General features: G+C 40.0%; 1 protein-coding gene across 1 annotated transcript in view; it reads left to right on the top strand.

The window, feature by feature from the left end:
• The window catches only part of CCDC6 (coiled-coil domain containing 6), a 120189-nt gene extending 109559 nt beyond the window's left edge, over positions 1-10630 (top strand). Inside the window, exons 8-9 of the mRNA XM_003903922.5 lie at positions 4757-4881; positions 6245-10630. Of these exons, the coding sequence (XP_003903971.1) occupies positions 4757-4881; positions 6245-6439 (320 nt within the window). The 3' untranslated portion in view covers positions 6440-10630. The remainder of the gene's footprint in view (positions 1-4756; positions 4882-6244) is intronic.
• Positions 10631-14239: the final 3609 nt, after the last annotated feature.

Here is a 14239-nt window from a genome sequence, read left to right as displayed (position 1 = left end):
GAGGATGGTTGAGCTGTACACATGCATAGGCACACAAAGAGCACACATGGAAGCTGATGAAATCCAAACAAAGTCTGTACCTTAGTAACTAGTATTGTACCAATGTCAATTTCCTAGTTTTGACAATGTGTTATTGTTATATAGGGTATAATCAAGGGAAGCTGAGTGAAAGATAACGTGGGAACCGTGTAATATTCTTGCAGTTTCTTGTGACTTATAAACTATTTCAAAATAAAAAGTTATAATAATTTTTTTAAACCCAAGGCAAAATAGTTTAAAAAGAGGTTCAAAGAAGAGAGAGTGACCAGCTTAGAGAGCTTTTGAGATGGGCTTTGAGAGGAGTTAATGAACTAAAGCATATCAGACCTTACTTTTGCCAGGCACTCTCAAAGCATTTTGTGATATTATCTCATTTCATCCTCATGACAACCTTGCAAGGTAGCTACAGTATTCCCATTGAACAGCTCAGGAATCTAAAGCACAATGAGATTAAGGAACTTGTCTACTTAGTGCCAAGTGTCAGAGCTAGGATCCAACATAGTCTGGCGCCAGACTCTGTGGTCCTTGCTTCTGCAAAGGATGAGTGAGGTGCTGATTGGCACTGGGAACAGGAAGAAGCTATGGTAAAGAAGACATTCTCAGGCTAGGGCACACCATTAACAGAGGCATGGAGGTCTGAATCAAGAGCAATAAAATCACTGTGGTTCTCTTCACAGCTGCCCTGGGGTCCAGCTCCCTGGAGAGTCTGATTCATTGGTTTGGGATAAGGCAAACAGAACTTTGATATTCACTGTTGAGAACCACTGACCTGGAGCATCAGAATATAGTTTGAAGCCAAATGCAGAAGTCTTGATAACAGCTAGAGAAGGAGATTTTTTTTTTTTTCTTTTTTTTTGACATAGAGTCTTGCTGTGTCGCCCAGGCTGGAGTGCAGTGGCACAATCTTGGCTCAGTGCAACCTCCGCCTCCTGGGTTTACACAGTTCTTCTGCCTCAGCCTCCCCAGTAGCTGGGATTACAGGCATGCACCACCACACGTGGCTAATTTTTTGTATTTTTAGTAGAGATAGGGTTTCACCATGTTGGCCAGGCTGGTCTCGAACTCCTGACCTCAAGTGATCCACCCGCCTCAGCCTCCCAAAGTGCTGGGATTACAGGCATGAGCCACCATGCCCGGCCAGGATTTTTTTTTTTTTTTTTTAAATAAGTAGGCAATACTCATAATTACCCTTCAGAAAAATTAACTCGGTGATACCAGAAAATTGACTGTATTTTTTTAAAAATGAACTGAATCCCCTATTTGGAGACAAGGATCCACTATTTTGAGACAGAGTCTTGCTCTGTCACCCAGGCTGCAGTGCAGTGGCACGATCTCAGCTCACTATAAACTCCACCTCCCAGATTCAGGTGATTCTCCTGCCTCAGCCTCCTGAGTAGCTGGGATTATCGGCGCACACCACCACGCCCACCTAATTTTTGTATTTTTAGTAGAGATGGGGTTTCATCATGTTGGTCAGGCTGGTCTTGAACTCCTGACCTCATGATCTGCCCGCCTCGGCCTCCCAAAGTGGTGCAATTACAGGCATGAGCCACCGCGCCCAGCCCACTTTTATATTTTATTGCCTTTCTCTTAAATGTAATCACTTTCATATGAAATAAAATTAAGATTTTATTCTCCAACGTTATTTTAAAGAAAACAACTTCTTTCTTTTCCCAGATGAGTAAAGTTCTTGTGATTCCAGTAAATACCACATTAAACAACCACTTAGTTCCCAAAGACCTGTCCGTTATCCCGGACCTCCATTATGTAAATGTGAATAAAACTCCACAATTAGAAATGGAAATATGTCAAATAGAAAGCATCACTAATTGATCATCAAATCACAAAATAAACTTTTAGTATTAGATGTTGAGGGCACAGAAAAGTCCTGTGATAATAGCACAACTAAAGGAAAGCTTGGCTGAATATCTCTGTCATGGAAACAAAAAAGACAGATGGAAAAGCATACTTAACAGCTTCTTGTTTTTACGTAATTCAGAAAAGCAGTGAGTAGAGTTCACATTGCTTGGCCTCTAATAGCTGATAGTAGGTTCAGAGTGATTGTCCATACGTGATTTCTATCCACATTTCCCCAAAGAGCTCCTTTGTTTTCCCTTTTCACTTTGCCAGTATGGAGCCTACCCCGTGCTAGGTATTGTGGTAGATGTTGGGAACTCAAAGGTGTAAAGAAAGCTAGCCACATTTGTGCAGTGATGAAACAAGTAATTCCCCAGACCAGCTGGTGACTTCTGCACTAACTCTTGGAAACCAGGGCTGCACATGCCACATGTAGGTGAGGATCACTTTTAGATGTTTTCAGAATATGAACCCCAATCAAAACCTGTCTAACAGTAAGGAGAGTCTGGACATACAGATGTTAAAAACACAGTGGAGATGATCCTGGAGTCCTAGATGAAGACTACGCACAACATTATGGTGGACTGGGGGTTGTTTCTTCCTTAAATACCAGGTTCTTTGAGGGAACATTGGCAGGGCTTTCGTTCCTTGTATTGAATATCCTCAAGTTGTGACATTCCCAGTGTTTTTGTTTGCTGTTATGGCTGAGACACACACACACACACATAACACTCTCTCTCTCTCACTCACTCACTCACTCTCTCTCACTCACTCATGCCCACACTCTCCCTATCTTCTTCTTGATTTTTTTTTCTTTTTTTTTTTTTTTTTTTTTTTTTTGCTAAGAGGTTGAGTTATTTGGCTACTTAATATCTATCTCCAGTTTGGTCAATTATTGATACATTTTTTGACACTTCTGGTTTTCTTGCATTTGATATTTACTCCTTTGCTCTATTTTCTCTACTTTATTCTTGTTCCTTCTCATGTCTTTTGCCTTCTTGAATCTCAGTTGAACTCCTGACAGGGTTTGACTTTAAAAAATCATTATGGTGGTGAGACCTCTTAATATAAGTTCTATCCTCGTATTTTTAAGAGTATAATACAGTACTGTTAACTATAGTACAACGGTGTGCAGCAGCTCTCTGTAGCTTACTCGTTTTGCTGAACTGAAACTTGATGCCTGCTGAGTAGCAGTTCACCACCATTCTACTCTGTGTCTATGAGATTGGCTATTCTAAACTCCTCATATAGGTGGAACCATGCAGGATTTGTCCTTCTGTGACTGCCTTATTTCACTTAGCATAATATTCTCCAGATTAATATATGTTATTGCATATGGCAGGATTTCCTCCTTTTAGACTGAATATTCCATTGTATGTCCATATATACCACATTTTCTTTATCTGCTCATCCATTGATGGACAGTGAGGTTGTTTCCACATTTGTTTGTTTTTTGTTTGTTTGTTTGTTTTCAGACGTCATCTCACTCTGTTGCCCAAGCTGGAGTGCAGTGGCGCAATCTCAGCTCACTGCAAGCTCCGCCTCCCGAGTTCACACCATTCTCCTGCCTCAGCCTCCCGAGTAGCTGGGACTACAGGAACCCGCCACCTCGCCCGGCTAATTTTTTTGTGTTTTTTTAGTAGAGACGGGGTTTTGCAGTGTTAGCCAGGATGGTCTGGATCTCCTGACCTCATGACCTGCCTGCCTCAGCCTCCCAAAGTGCTGGGATTACAGGCGTGAGCCACCACGCCTGGCCTCCACATTTTTGCTATTGTGAATAACACTGTAGTGAATATGGGAGTGCTAATATCTCTTTGAGATCCTGATTTCAATTATTTTGTATAAATACCCAGAAGTGGGATTGCTAAATCATGTGGTACTTGTAGTTTTAATCTTTTGAGGCATTTTCATACTGATTTCCATAGTGGATGCACCATTTTACATCCCTACCAACAATGTATAAGGATTTTTTCTCCATATCCTCACCACCCCTTGTTATCTTTTTTCTTTCTTTTTTTTTTTATAATGGCCAACTTAACAGTTGTGAGGTGATATCTCACTGTGGTTTCGATATGCATTTTCCTGATGGTTAGTGGTGATAATCATCTTTTCATATGTCTATTAGCACATTTGTGTATCTTTTCTAGAGAAATGTCTATTCAAGTTCTTTGTGTATTTTTTTCATTGGACTATTTGAGTGTGTTTGTTTGCTTTGAGTCATAGGAGTTACTTATGTATTTTGCATATTAACCCCTTACCAGGTATATGGTTTTCAAACATCTCCTCCCATTCTATAGGTTGCCTTTTCACTCTGTTGACTGTTTCCTTAGCCCAGAGCTTTTTAGTTGAATGTAGTCCCACATGCTTGTTTTTGCTTTTTTGTTGTTGCCTATGTCATATCCAAGAAATCATTGCTAAGATCAATGTCAAGGAATTTTTCCCCTATTTTCCTTCTAAGAGTTTTATAGTTTAAGGTCTTATAGTTAAGTCTTTAATCCATTTTGAGTTGACTTTTGTATATAGTGTAAGATAAGGTCCAGCGTCACTTAATGTTAATATCCAGTTTTCCCAACACCATCTGTTGAAGAGACTGTCCTCTTTCCTCATTGTGTATTCTTGGTGCCCTTTCTGAAGATCAGTTGACCATATATGTGTGAGTTGATTTCTGGGCTGTCTATTCTATCCTAGGAATTAATTTTTATTGCCCTTGTTATCCACACCATTTAGTGAGCCCACCGTTCTTTTCATCTGTTTGTATTTTTGTGGGTGATGGAGAACTACTGCAATTTAAAACCTCCTAGAGAGTTGAAGACATGATAGTTGAGCTTAAAATGATACTTGATTTGTTGTTATATTTCAGGTCTATCATATGCAAGTCACACGGTTGGTTTCACGCCACCGACTTCACTGACTAGAGCCGGAATGTCTTATTACAATTCCCCGGGTCTTCACGTGCAGCACATGGGAACATCCCATGGTATCACAGTAAGTGTCCACGGGGTAGGAAGCAGCACTTCACTCCTGAAAGTGGTACCGACTGGTGTTCCGGAGAACAGCATCGGTGCTCTTAGACATTTGCCCTTCTTCCTGCCTCCTCCATCGTTCACCTTGAAACTGTAGAGACTTCAAAACAGTTTGATACCAAATTCTGGTACTGAAACTAAAATCCTTCCCAGGAGACAAAACTTTCACTTCACTTCCTATGAAAAATTCCCCTTTGTGAAATATAATTTGAACTCTGGCCAGTGCTTTGATTGAACTCTGGCCAGCTCCTTGCTATAAAGCATTATTGTTGGTTGCCATAATGTCTAAAGATATTTATTGTCCGCACCTTCACAGTTCACTGACCTTCAGTATTCTTCCTGAAGTTCGCCTTATTTGTAATGTTACTCAGAATTTTCTCTCCTTGAATTACAAGGAAGCTTAGGTGCATCTGGTTCCAACTCTACCCAAGGGACTTTTTTCTTTAGAGCCAGCAATATCGTTGACTAATAGAGCCATAAGCAATATAGCTAGTAGAGTGAGAGTATTAAGGGTATTTCCAATAACAGAAATACCCATATTTCAAAGAATAAATTCCAATATTTTAAGGAAGAACCCTATTCTAAAAATGCACGTAAGGTATTTCTGAAGCTGTTTTGCCAGTTTGATGGACTTTATGGAAAAGTAGGAACTTTTTTTCTTTTTCCTCACTCTGTCATCCAGGCTGGAGTTAAGCGGCATGATGCCCGCTCACCGCAACATCCACTTCCTGAGCTCAAGGGATTCTCTGGCCTCAGTCTCCCGAGTAGCTGGGATTACAGGCACATGGCACCACACCCGGCTACTTTTTGTATTTTTAATAGAGACAGGGTTTTACCCTGTTGGCCAGGCTGGTCTCGAACTCCTGGCCTCAGGTTATCCACCCACCTCTACCTCCTGAAGTGCTAGGATTACAGGTGTGAGCCACTGCGCCTGCCCTCAAACATAAAAACATTTTTGTTGAGCTGTATCTTTCAGGATATGGACAACTTGTTGGAGATAAGCAATAGAAGGAATTGGTGACACACACTGAAAGAAAGATTTAAGGGGATATTTTACAGCTCTCATTGAAGGACCCAAGTCCAGCAATTTGTTCAACACAAGTTGTGCAGTCATTTTCTGTAGCTTTTTCGTAGGTGGAAGTGTAAACACTGCCTTATTTAAATTTTATTCTTAGTTCAGAAACCAGTAGGGATGAAGAAAGAAATCCCTGGTTTCTTGTCTTTGTTGGTTAGTGTTTGATTAGTCCCAGTGCCAAGTCAGCCTGTGTTGGGTAGAGTGAGCCATCTGTACCTAGACTGACTTGCTGTTCCTGTCCCCTCTGCAGAGGCCTTCACCACGGAGAAGCAACAGTCCTGACAAATTCAAACGGCCCACGCCGCCTCCATCTCCCAACACACAGACACCAGTCCAGCCACCTCCGCCTCCACCTCCGCCACCCATGCAGCCCACGGTCCCCTCAGCAGCCACCTCGCAGCCCACTCCTTCGCAACATTCGGTGCACCCCTCCTCCCAGCCTTAATGCATGAGCTTAGTCTGAATTTCAAGTTGGGACTCATCCAATGGAGCCGTCTACTCAACGCCAAAGGCTTCCTTCTCTGGCATATTTGGATATGACTTATTTGCACTGAGGTTATCTAGGCTTCACTATCCATTGTGTTGTAAATGTTTGTCAGAAATGCAGCCAGTGTTGTGGGTCTACAACACTAACCAGACGACTTTTTCCATCAGTGTTTTACTTGAATCTTCATGTACGTCCATTCCCTGGCTGGAACCTTCGCTATTCGGTATTTGGTATTTCAGCAGCAGTGTGCAATTTTTGCTTGGCCCAGAGCTTCATTCTCCTGGCTTTTAGGTTTGTAAAAGGAAAAGGGATATCTTTTTTATATTTTTTTCCATGAATTTGCAGTAAATTACTGAGCTGTTGTTACCCTCTTCTCTCATTATAACGGTGTTTACCAGACATACCAATAATTCAGCACTACAATTGAGACCTTTGAAAATCTGGCTTTCAGTATAGAACAGAAAGTTAGATGAATCAGTGCCCAAGACACATTTTCTGTTTAACAGAACTTTCTACAGATACACTTTTTACAGGTTATTTTCATTGTATTATTGACATCCATGTCTCTTGTAAAACAGATGGCCTAAAGTAATGAATCATGTGGCTGTACCTTCTCCACATAAATGGGATGGATAATTATCGTATATTAAGATGTGATTCTCTTTTTTATCCTTCATGTTAATCTACCTAACCTGGCCCCCTCTAACATGAGTCGATAAATGTTGTCCTACTCACCCGTGGTTTCAATGGCTAATTAGAATGTGTTATTTGATTTCTGCTGCAGAAGGCAGTATGATTGTAACAAAAACAGTGCGGCTTCCCCTTTCATTCTTCATTTGTGTTCTCTTAAAGTAGAGTTCGAACAAATATTTTAAAGGTGCAAAATACTATTAGAAAATACTATTTGATATGGACATTATCGGAATATCTTGGCATAATGGCCAGAAAATACTGTATTGCTTGGCAAAAAAGAAAAAAGGTATAAAGGAAAGTAGCCCATTAGCAATGATGGCTGCTCATTTCACCCAGTATAAGCAAGTGCAGTGTACAAAGAAGTATATTCTGAATACATTATTTTCATTCATTTAGCACAAATCATTTGGTTTCACTTTGCAGTGGAACACTGAGTCACTCTTTTCTTAATACTAGCAACATCTTAATTTTTGTTTTTCAGCAGTTGCTGTTTTGTACTTTGGTAGTAAAATGATTTTTACCACCTGTGTTTGCATATTTATATATGCTGTGGATGAAAATAACTTACTAGAGAATGTATATTTTATGACAAGAATGTGTATCTGTTGGATATAATCAGAGAACTGAAAAGTAATTTATCAGTAATTTTTAAGAGTCCATGTTTTGTGACAGCCATCTCTAATAGCCAACTCTTTATTAAACACACTCCTAAAAATAAGGAACCATGACATTGTAGATATTTAATATTGTACAGTATAGAAACCTCCATTTTTGCCTTCGAATACATATTTAAGAGTTAACAGAATGAAAAAAAAAGTCTTGTTGGATAATAGTGTTTGACTAGCATTTTAAGAACTTGAGAGTAAAAGCAACAATAAGATTTTTTCACCTCTTCCTGCTTCCACCCCCAAACTGAGAACATCACTCAATTGTTGGGAAGAAACTGTAGGTCTATATAAATTTTATTTAGAATGTATGTGTAATATACATAATCATAATACAGTTCTCAGATGCAGGGAAGAAGTTTGGCATTTAATCGTTAAGGCTTTAGGTTTTTGATGCGATCAGACTGGGCCATGTCAAACCCGAAATTTTCACCAACAGTTCACTGACCCTCCTGGTACATTGCCATTCCAAGGAATTCTGAGAGTAGGCAAACATTTTGCCTTCATGGTACAGTTCTCAGTTTTTCTTATAGGAGAAATATGGTAGATGTTTATAAGAATCTTTTATGAGATTATAGATTTCAATGCTGTGGATAGTGTCTTGCAGCCAAACAAGGAAGTCCATAATGGAATGTTCTTCCCTCAGCTTCCTATTGATTTAGTTACCTCTTGAAAGCACAAAAATTAAAACATTGCCATATGTTGAATTTTTAAAAAGCACTTGGAGTGAGCAAACAATTCCTGATAAATGCCTTTTAGAGATAGGTTCTTGACATTCAGACATCTGCAGAAATGTTCTGGTTCCCAAAGTCACTTCCGTTCGAAAGAAAACACAGCTCCTTCAAACAGCACTTTTTCCGCATAAATCTAGTTGCCCCTCCCTGTGGACATTCAGAACTGATAGAACAAACACTACTCTTTTGAATTTGATGGTTCATGTCCTTTAAAGTGTTTGAGGACCCTATACAGAGACTGTAACACTTGGGTAGTACCAGCTAGGACAATTTCTTGGCAATTATCTAGCTACCAGGGATCAGTAAGATTCAGATTCTGAGCCCATAATGGCAAGAGCCCCCTCACCCATGGGCAGCTGACTTCCCTCAGTCAGGCACTTCTCATGGGGGCCAAACATGGTTACTGCCATTCTGTTACCCACTCTCCCAGGTGAGCCCTGGATTGGCTCCCAGAAGGCCTTTGTAAAATCAGTAGCCATCCTGCAGGCAGGCGGGAGCAACAGGGACTTCAGTAGCTTCATTTTCCTGTCTTGCAGACAGAGACCCTTGGCTACCACTGTGCTGCTAATAGGATAAGTACTCTGTTGCCAGATTACCATGCCTTTTATACAAAACCAAATTAACTTACCTAATACCTGACACCTCTCTGGGCTCTGAACTGCTTTCTCTCATCAAGCATGCTAGCACTCTAGACAGAATTCTAGAAATTTGGCAGATAGTGGAAGTCTTAAATTGAACTTACTCCTTTGTTGACTGAAAGGAGTTTTAAATTCTGACCTCCTGAGATACTGACTAGCAACCATGGAATGAATGTGTGACCAGAAAGTGGCTTTGACACCAAGTGCTGCTGTCCCTTTGTAATTGGCTTCTAATGGATTCAACCAGAAACAATTGATAATGTGAATTTTTGTTAATTGTTCACTTGTAGGAAAATAGAACATGTATCACCCTTAGGTAGACATGAACTTTTCCTGCACAAAGCCTTGCTTTTAGAGAATGCCCAATAAGGCAAGAAAAAGCATAGTAACTTGTGCTTTGAGAGCTCAATATTTGTATCTTATCAGTACAGAAGAAATATTTCTGTGTAACTTGATCTTCTGTCTAGTACTTGTCTTATAGGTAACCAACACTGAAAACTTTGTAGTGATGACTACCAAAGAAATACATAGTAAAACAACCTTTTATTTCCAAATTGTTAAAGAGCCAGCCATTGATGCTGCTACATGAGTTCCATGCTCAAGAGCCATTGTAAGAGATTAAGGGGTTTCTAGGTTTTTGGTGGGTTTTTTTGTTTGTTTTTTGTTGTTGTTGTTGTTTGGTTGGTTTTTCTTTTTTCTTTTTTCTTTTTTTTTTTTTTTTTTTAGTTTTTCTTTTTCTTTAATTTTTTGATTAAAACATACACACAGCTGTTAGCATAAAGTCATGGGGGGCATTTTCTGGAATGCTCAGCAGTTCTCATTAACTGCCAAGCCCAGGTTGCCTCTCGTGAGGCAACTGAAAAAAATCCTGTGTCTTGATAGCATGGGTGCTGTGTGTGTGCATGTGTGTGTGTGCATTCATGCCTTAACTCGGGTTACTGCTCAACTTTAGTTCTTGACTTAGTCTGCACCGTCATCTAGATTGTATCGTACATCTCGGTCTGAACTTCATCCTGGCAAAAACAAAGTTGCAGGCACAACAGTTTAAGAATGCATTCCTCCAGAAGAGTATCTGGTCAGGTTGACCCTGAGCCTTCTTTGGACTTGATTTGGAACTTAGCCTGGAAAGCAAAAGTGGACTGTCCAACAGAAAGATGTCAACAAGGAAAAGAGGAGAGCCAAGCGCTAGCATGCCTTTTGCCTCTGCATATCTGTGCACACTGTATGTTGTTCATGATAGCTTGTCTACAACTTGACTAGGTTGGAGTTCTGGTAATAGTGGCAATCTTGACATTCTTGGTCAGAGTTTAGAGAGATGTAAGACTTTCAATTAATGTCTTATTTACTCCTTTATGTTGATTAGTCTTTGATACATGTGCTGAATCAGAAACCTAAATAAAGATAATTTTTTAAAATGTACCTCTTGAGCCTTAAACCCTACCTTTTTTCATTTCGATCTTTGCGGAAAAAAAACATTGTTTCTCTGTTGCGTCTGACAGACATCTAACTTAAATTGTAAACTCTAAAGACTGCCTTAGAAAGTAAATTTAAACAGCTGGGTGCAGTGACACAAGCCTGTAGTCCCAGCTACTCAGGAGTCTGGGGAGGGAGGATCACTTGAGCCTTGAGACTTCAAGGCTGTAGTGAGCTACGATGGCACCATTGCACTCCAGTTTGGGTGCCAAAGGAATATGTCATCTCAAAAAAAGAAAAAAAAACCAGTAAACTTAGGAATGATGGCATGAAAGGGGCTAGTATAGTTTTTTGTTGTTGTTGTTGTTTGTTTGGTTTTTTTGACAGAGTCTCACTCTGTCACTCAGGCTGGAGTGCAGTGGTGCTATCTTGGCTCACTGCAACCTCCACCTCCCGGGTTCAAGCAATTCTCCTGCTTCAGCCTCCCAAGTAGCTGGGACTACAGGTGTGCGCCAACACGCCAATACAAGTTAATTTTTGTATTTTTAGTAGAGATGGAGGTTTTGCCACATTGACCAGGCTGGTCTCAAACTCCGGACCTCAGGTGATCCACCTGCCTCAGCCTCTTAAAATGCTGGGATTACAGGCCTGAGCCACCATGCCTGGTTGGTTTTATTCCTTAATCAGAGTGCTGGCTACTTGGATATATTGAGGTTTTGAAAATTCATTGAACTGTACACTTAACGATTTCTGCACTGCTCTGTATTTGTATTGTATTTCAGTTTAAAGCAGTAAACCTAGGAGGTTATGAAAAGGAAATCCACACCCATTTCCAAAATGTTACAAACATATATGTACAGAATTTGGATGTCACATTTGGAATGTTTCATGAGCTTTAAAGTTTCAATCCACCTGTATGGTGTTTTTTTTCTCTACTTTGTTGGAAGCATTGCTTTGGGATCAATTCTAGGTTTGAGTACCAATTATTTTCCTGGGATAGTTACTTAACTTTTCTGGGACCCAAGTTCCTTACCTATAAAATAAAAATGTTATTTATGTGCCTGGCTAAAATGAGAAAATTGATGTGAAGGTACAGTATAGTCCACACACAAAATCAGACGTGGACTAGTCTTTTCCACATCCATCCAATGACTGAGTATTTGGGGTAATGTTTTACACATGCTTGGGGGGTATATGGTTTATCAGTTGCATTTTTGTAAGCCCACGGTAGTTAGAGTCCACATTCTGTGGAAGAAATGCACAGTACTCACGGGATCCTCTTAGGAATATGGTTTTCAAGAACCCATTTGTGATGCCGTCTTTCTTTTTTGCTTTTTTTGGTTTTTGTTTTTTTTTTTTTTTTTTTTTTTTGAGACGGAGTCTTTCTCTGTCACCCAGTCTGGAGTTCGGCTCACTACAACCTCCGCCTCCTGCATTCAAGCAATTCTTCTGCCTCAGCCTTCCGAGTAGCTGGGATTACAGGTGCCCACCACCACACCCAGCTAATTTTTTGCATTTTTAGTAGAGATGGGGTTTTGCCATCTTGGCCAGGCTGGTCTCGAACTCCTGACCTCCAGTGATCCACCCACCTCGGCCTCCGAAAGTGCTGGGATTACAGGCATGATGTGATGCCGTCTTATGAGTACAGACTGTTTAGATCTAGGCTCTTTTCTATGTAAAAGTAAATAAACCAGTGAATCTTGACTGTCTCTGGCTTAAGCAGGATTCCATTTTAACTTAGTGAAGGCAATGAATTTTTAATTTGGTTGAAATGATCAAATGACAAAACTCTCTACCCATGGCGGCAGGATTTTAGTTGTAACTTGATGAAAATATTAGCCAAGGAATTTGCCGGGACCTCTGGATTCAAGTCTTACCTTCGTCCTGCCCTAACCTCAATTTTCTGTCGGCGGAGATCGCGGTTCTTATTTCAGGTCAAATTTGAAGAAAAATATTTAAACAAAGTGCTTTGAAAACAAAGATTAAGCTGCATGTGTACTTTATAAAATTTTAATATCTTTTAAAGGCTATATATCCACATGGTGCTTCTAAAATTGAAACAGTTGGTCTAGAACGTTTTTTGTGTTTATGTAGAACTCTTAAGTAGATCTGAGAGGTCCTTGTTTTAACATGTAGGCTATTTAAATTAAAAACTTGTGGAAATGCAATTATATTCTGTCACTAATATATAATTCAGCTCAAACTTTTAAACATTCTCTTTAGAAAAACAGGAAGAAGTGAGTGCATGGTAAATCATGGTTTGTGTCTGATGCACATGTTGACATGAGAGATTGAATTCCTGTTCCTTAAAGTTTTCTGTCCAGTCTCATCCCTGGTTTCATACTGCATTGAGTGCTATTGAGCTGAATATATTTATATCTTTTTCCAAAGGTCTTGTTCTCTGATACTCTACTAATAACCTAGTGCAACTTTCAAGATAGCTAACTACCCCAAGAGGAGATCTGAGTAATTAATCTTAAACTTTTCACCTTAAAAACAAAAAAGGGACAGTCAGACTCTGAAAAACAGATGTTTTTCTCTCAGGGAAACAATGATAGAATTAGCAGACAAGGACGTGAAAACAGACACTTATAAACGTTCTCCATGTGTTCAAGAAGACAGCGAAGTATAAGCATGAGAAGAAAAATAGAAAATAAAACCTAACTTGATCTTTAGAGATAAAAAAATACAATATCTGAAATTTAAAACAAAACTGGTTTTAAGTCTTTTGTGGATTCATGTTCGTGCTCTTTGAATGTGCCTGAGAAACAATAAAAGGCACCCCTGCTGGTCGGGCACAGGTGCACAGTGGCTCACACCTGTAATCCCCACAATCCTCTCAGCCAAGGCAGGAGGATTGCTTGAAGCCGGGAGTTTGAGACCAGCCTGATCAACGTAGTAAGATCCCCATCTCTACTAAAAATTAAAAATTAGCCAGGCATGGTGGTGCACGCCTGTCTTTCTAACTACTCGGGAGGCTGAGGAGGAAGGATCGCCTGAGCCCAGGAATTTTAGGCTGCAGCGAGCTATGATCATGCCACTGCATTCCAGCCTGGGCATCAGAGTGAGACCTGTCTCAAAAAAAAAAAAAATCTGGGATTGTGGTGGAGCAGAGAACTGTTTAAATTCAAGTTAAGCCTGTGATCTACTTTTCTTTCACCAGGCGAGCTTTGCCTGTGTTCTGGTAGACCACTATTGGGAAATTATTAACCCTGGGGACTTACTACCCAAATTCATCATATTAGTGTTGGACATGAAGCCTCACGGCTTAAGGTAGCCAGGTACTGTAGAAAGAGTCCTGTGAGTTCAAGTCTGGTCTAAGTGCAATTTTAAAGCTTCTATTTCCTCATCTATAAAAGAGGAATGAGAATGGTGTCTTTAGGATCAAATGAACATATTAGTGTTAAAACTTTAGAGGCTAAGAGGTTCTCTTTTTGTATTGTAGCTTCACTATTTCCAACATCATTTCATTCATTCTACAAATATTCTTAAAACACCAATTATATCAGCCATTGTGTGTGGCACTGAGAGTGCAGCGGGGAGAAAGGAGGCTGCATTTCCTTCTCAAGTCCGGTGAGTATCGGGATCGGGACTCCTCAGCATCAGAAGAAAAGA

Source organism: Papio anubis, chromosome 11, assembly GCF_008728515.1.
Source record: "Papio anubis isolate 15944 chromosome 11, Panubis1.0, whole genome shotgun sequence".
Taxonomy (NCBI): Eukaryota; Metazoa; Chordata; class Mammalia; order Primates; family Cercopithecidae; genus Papio; species Papio anubis.
This window is presented reverse-complemented; position numbering and strand designations above follow the sequence as displayed.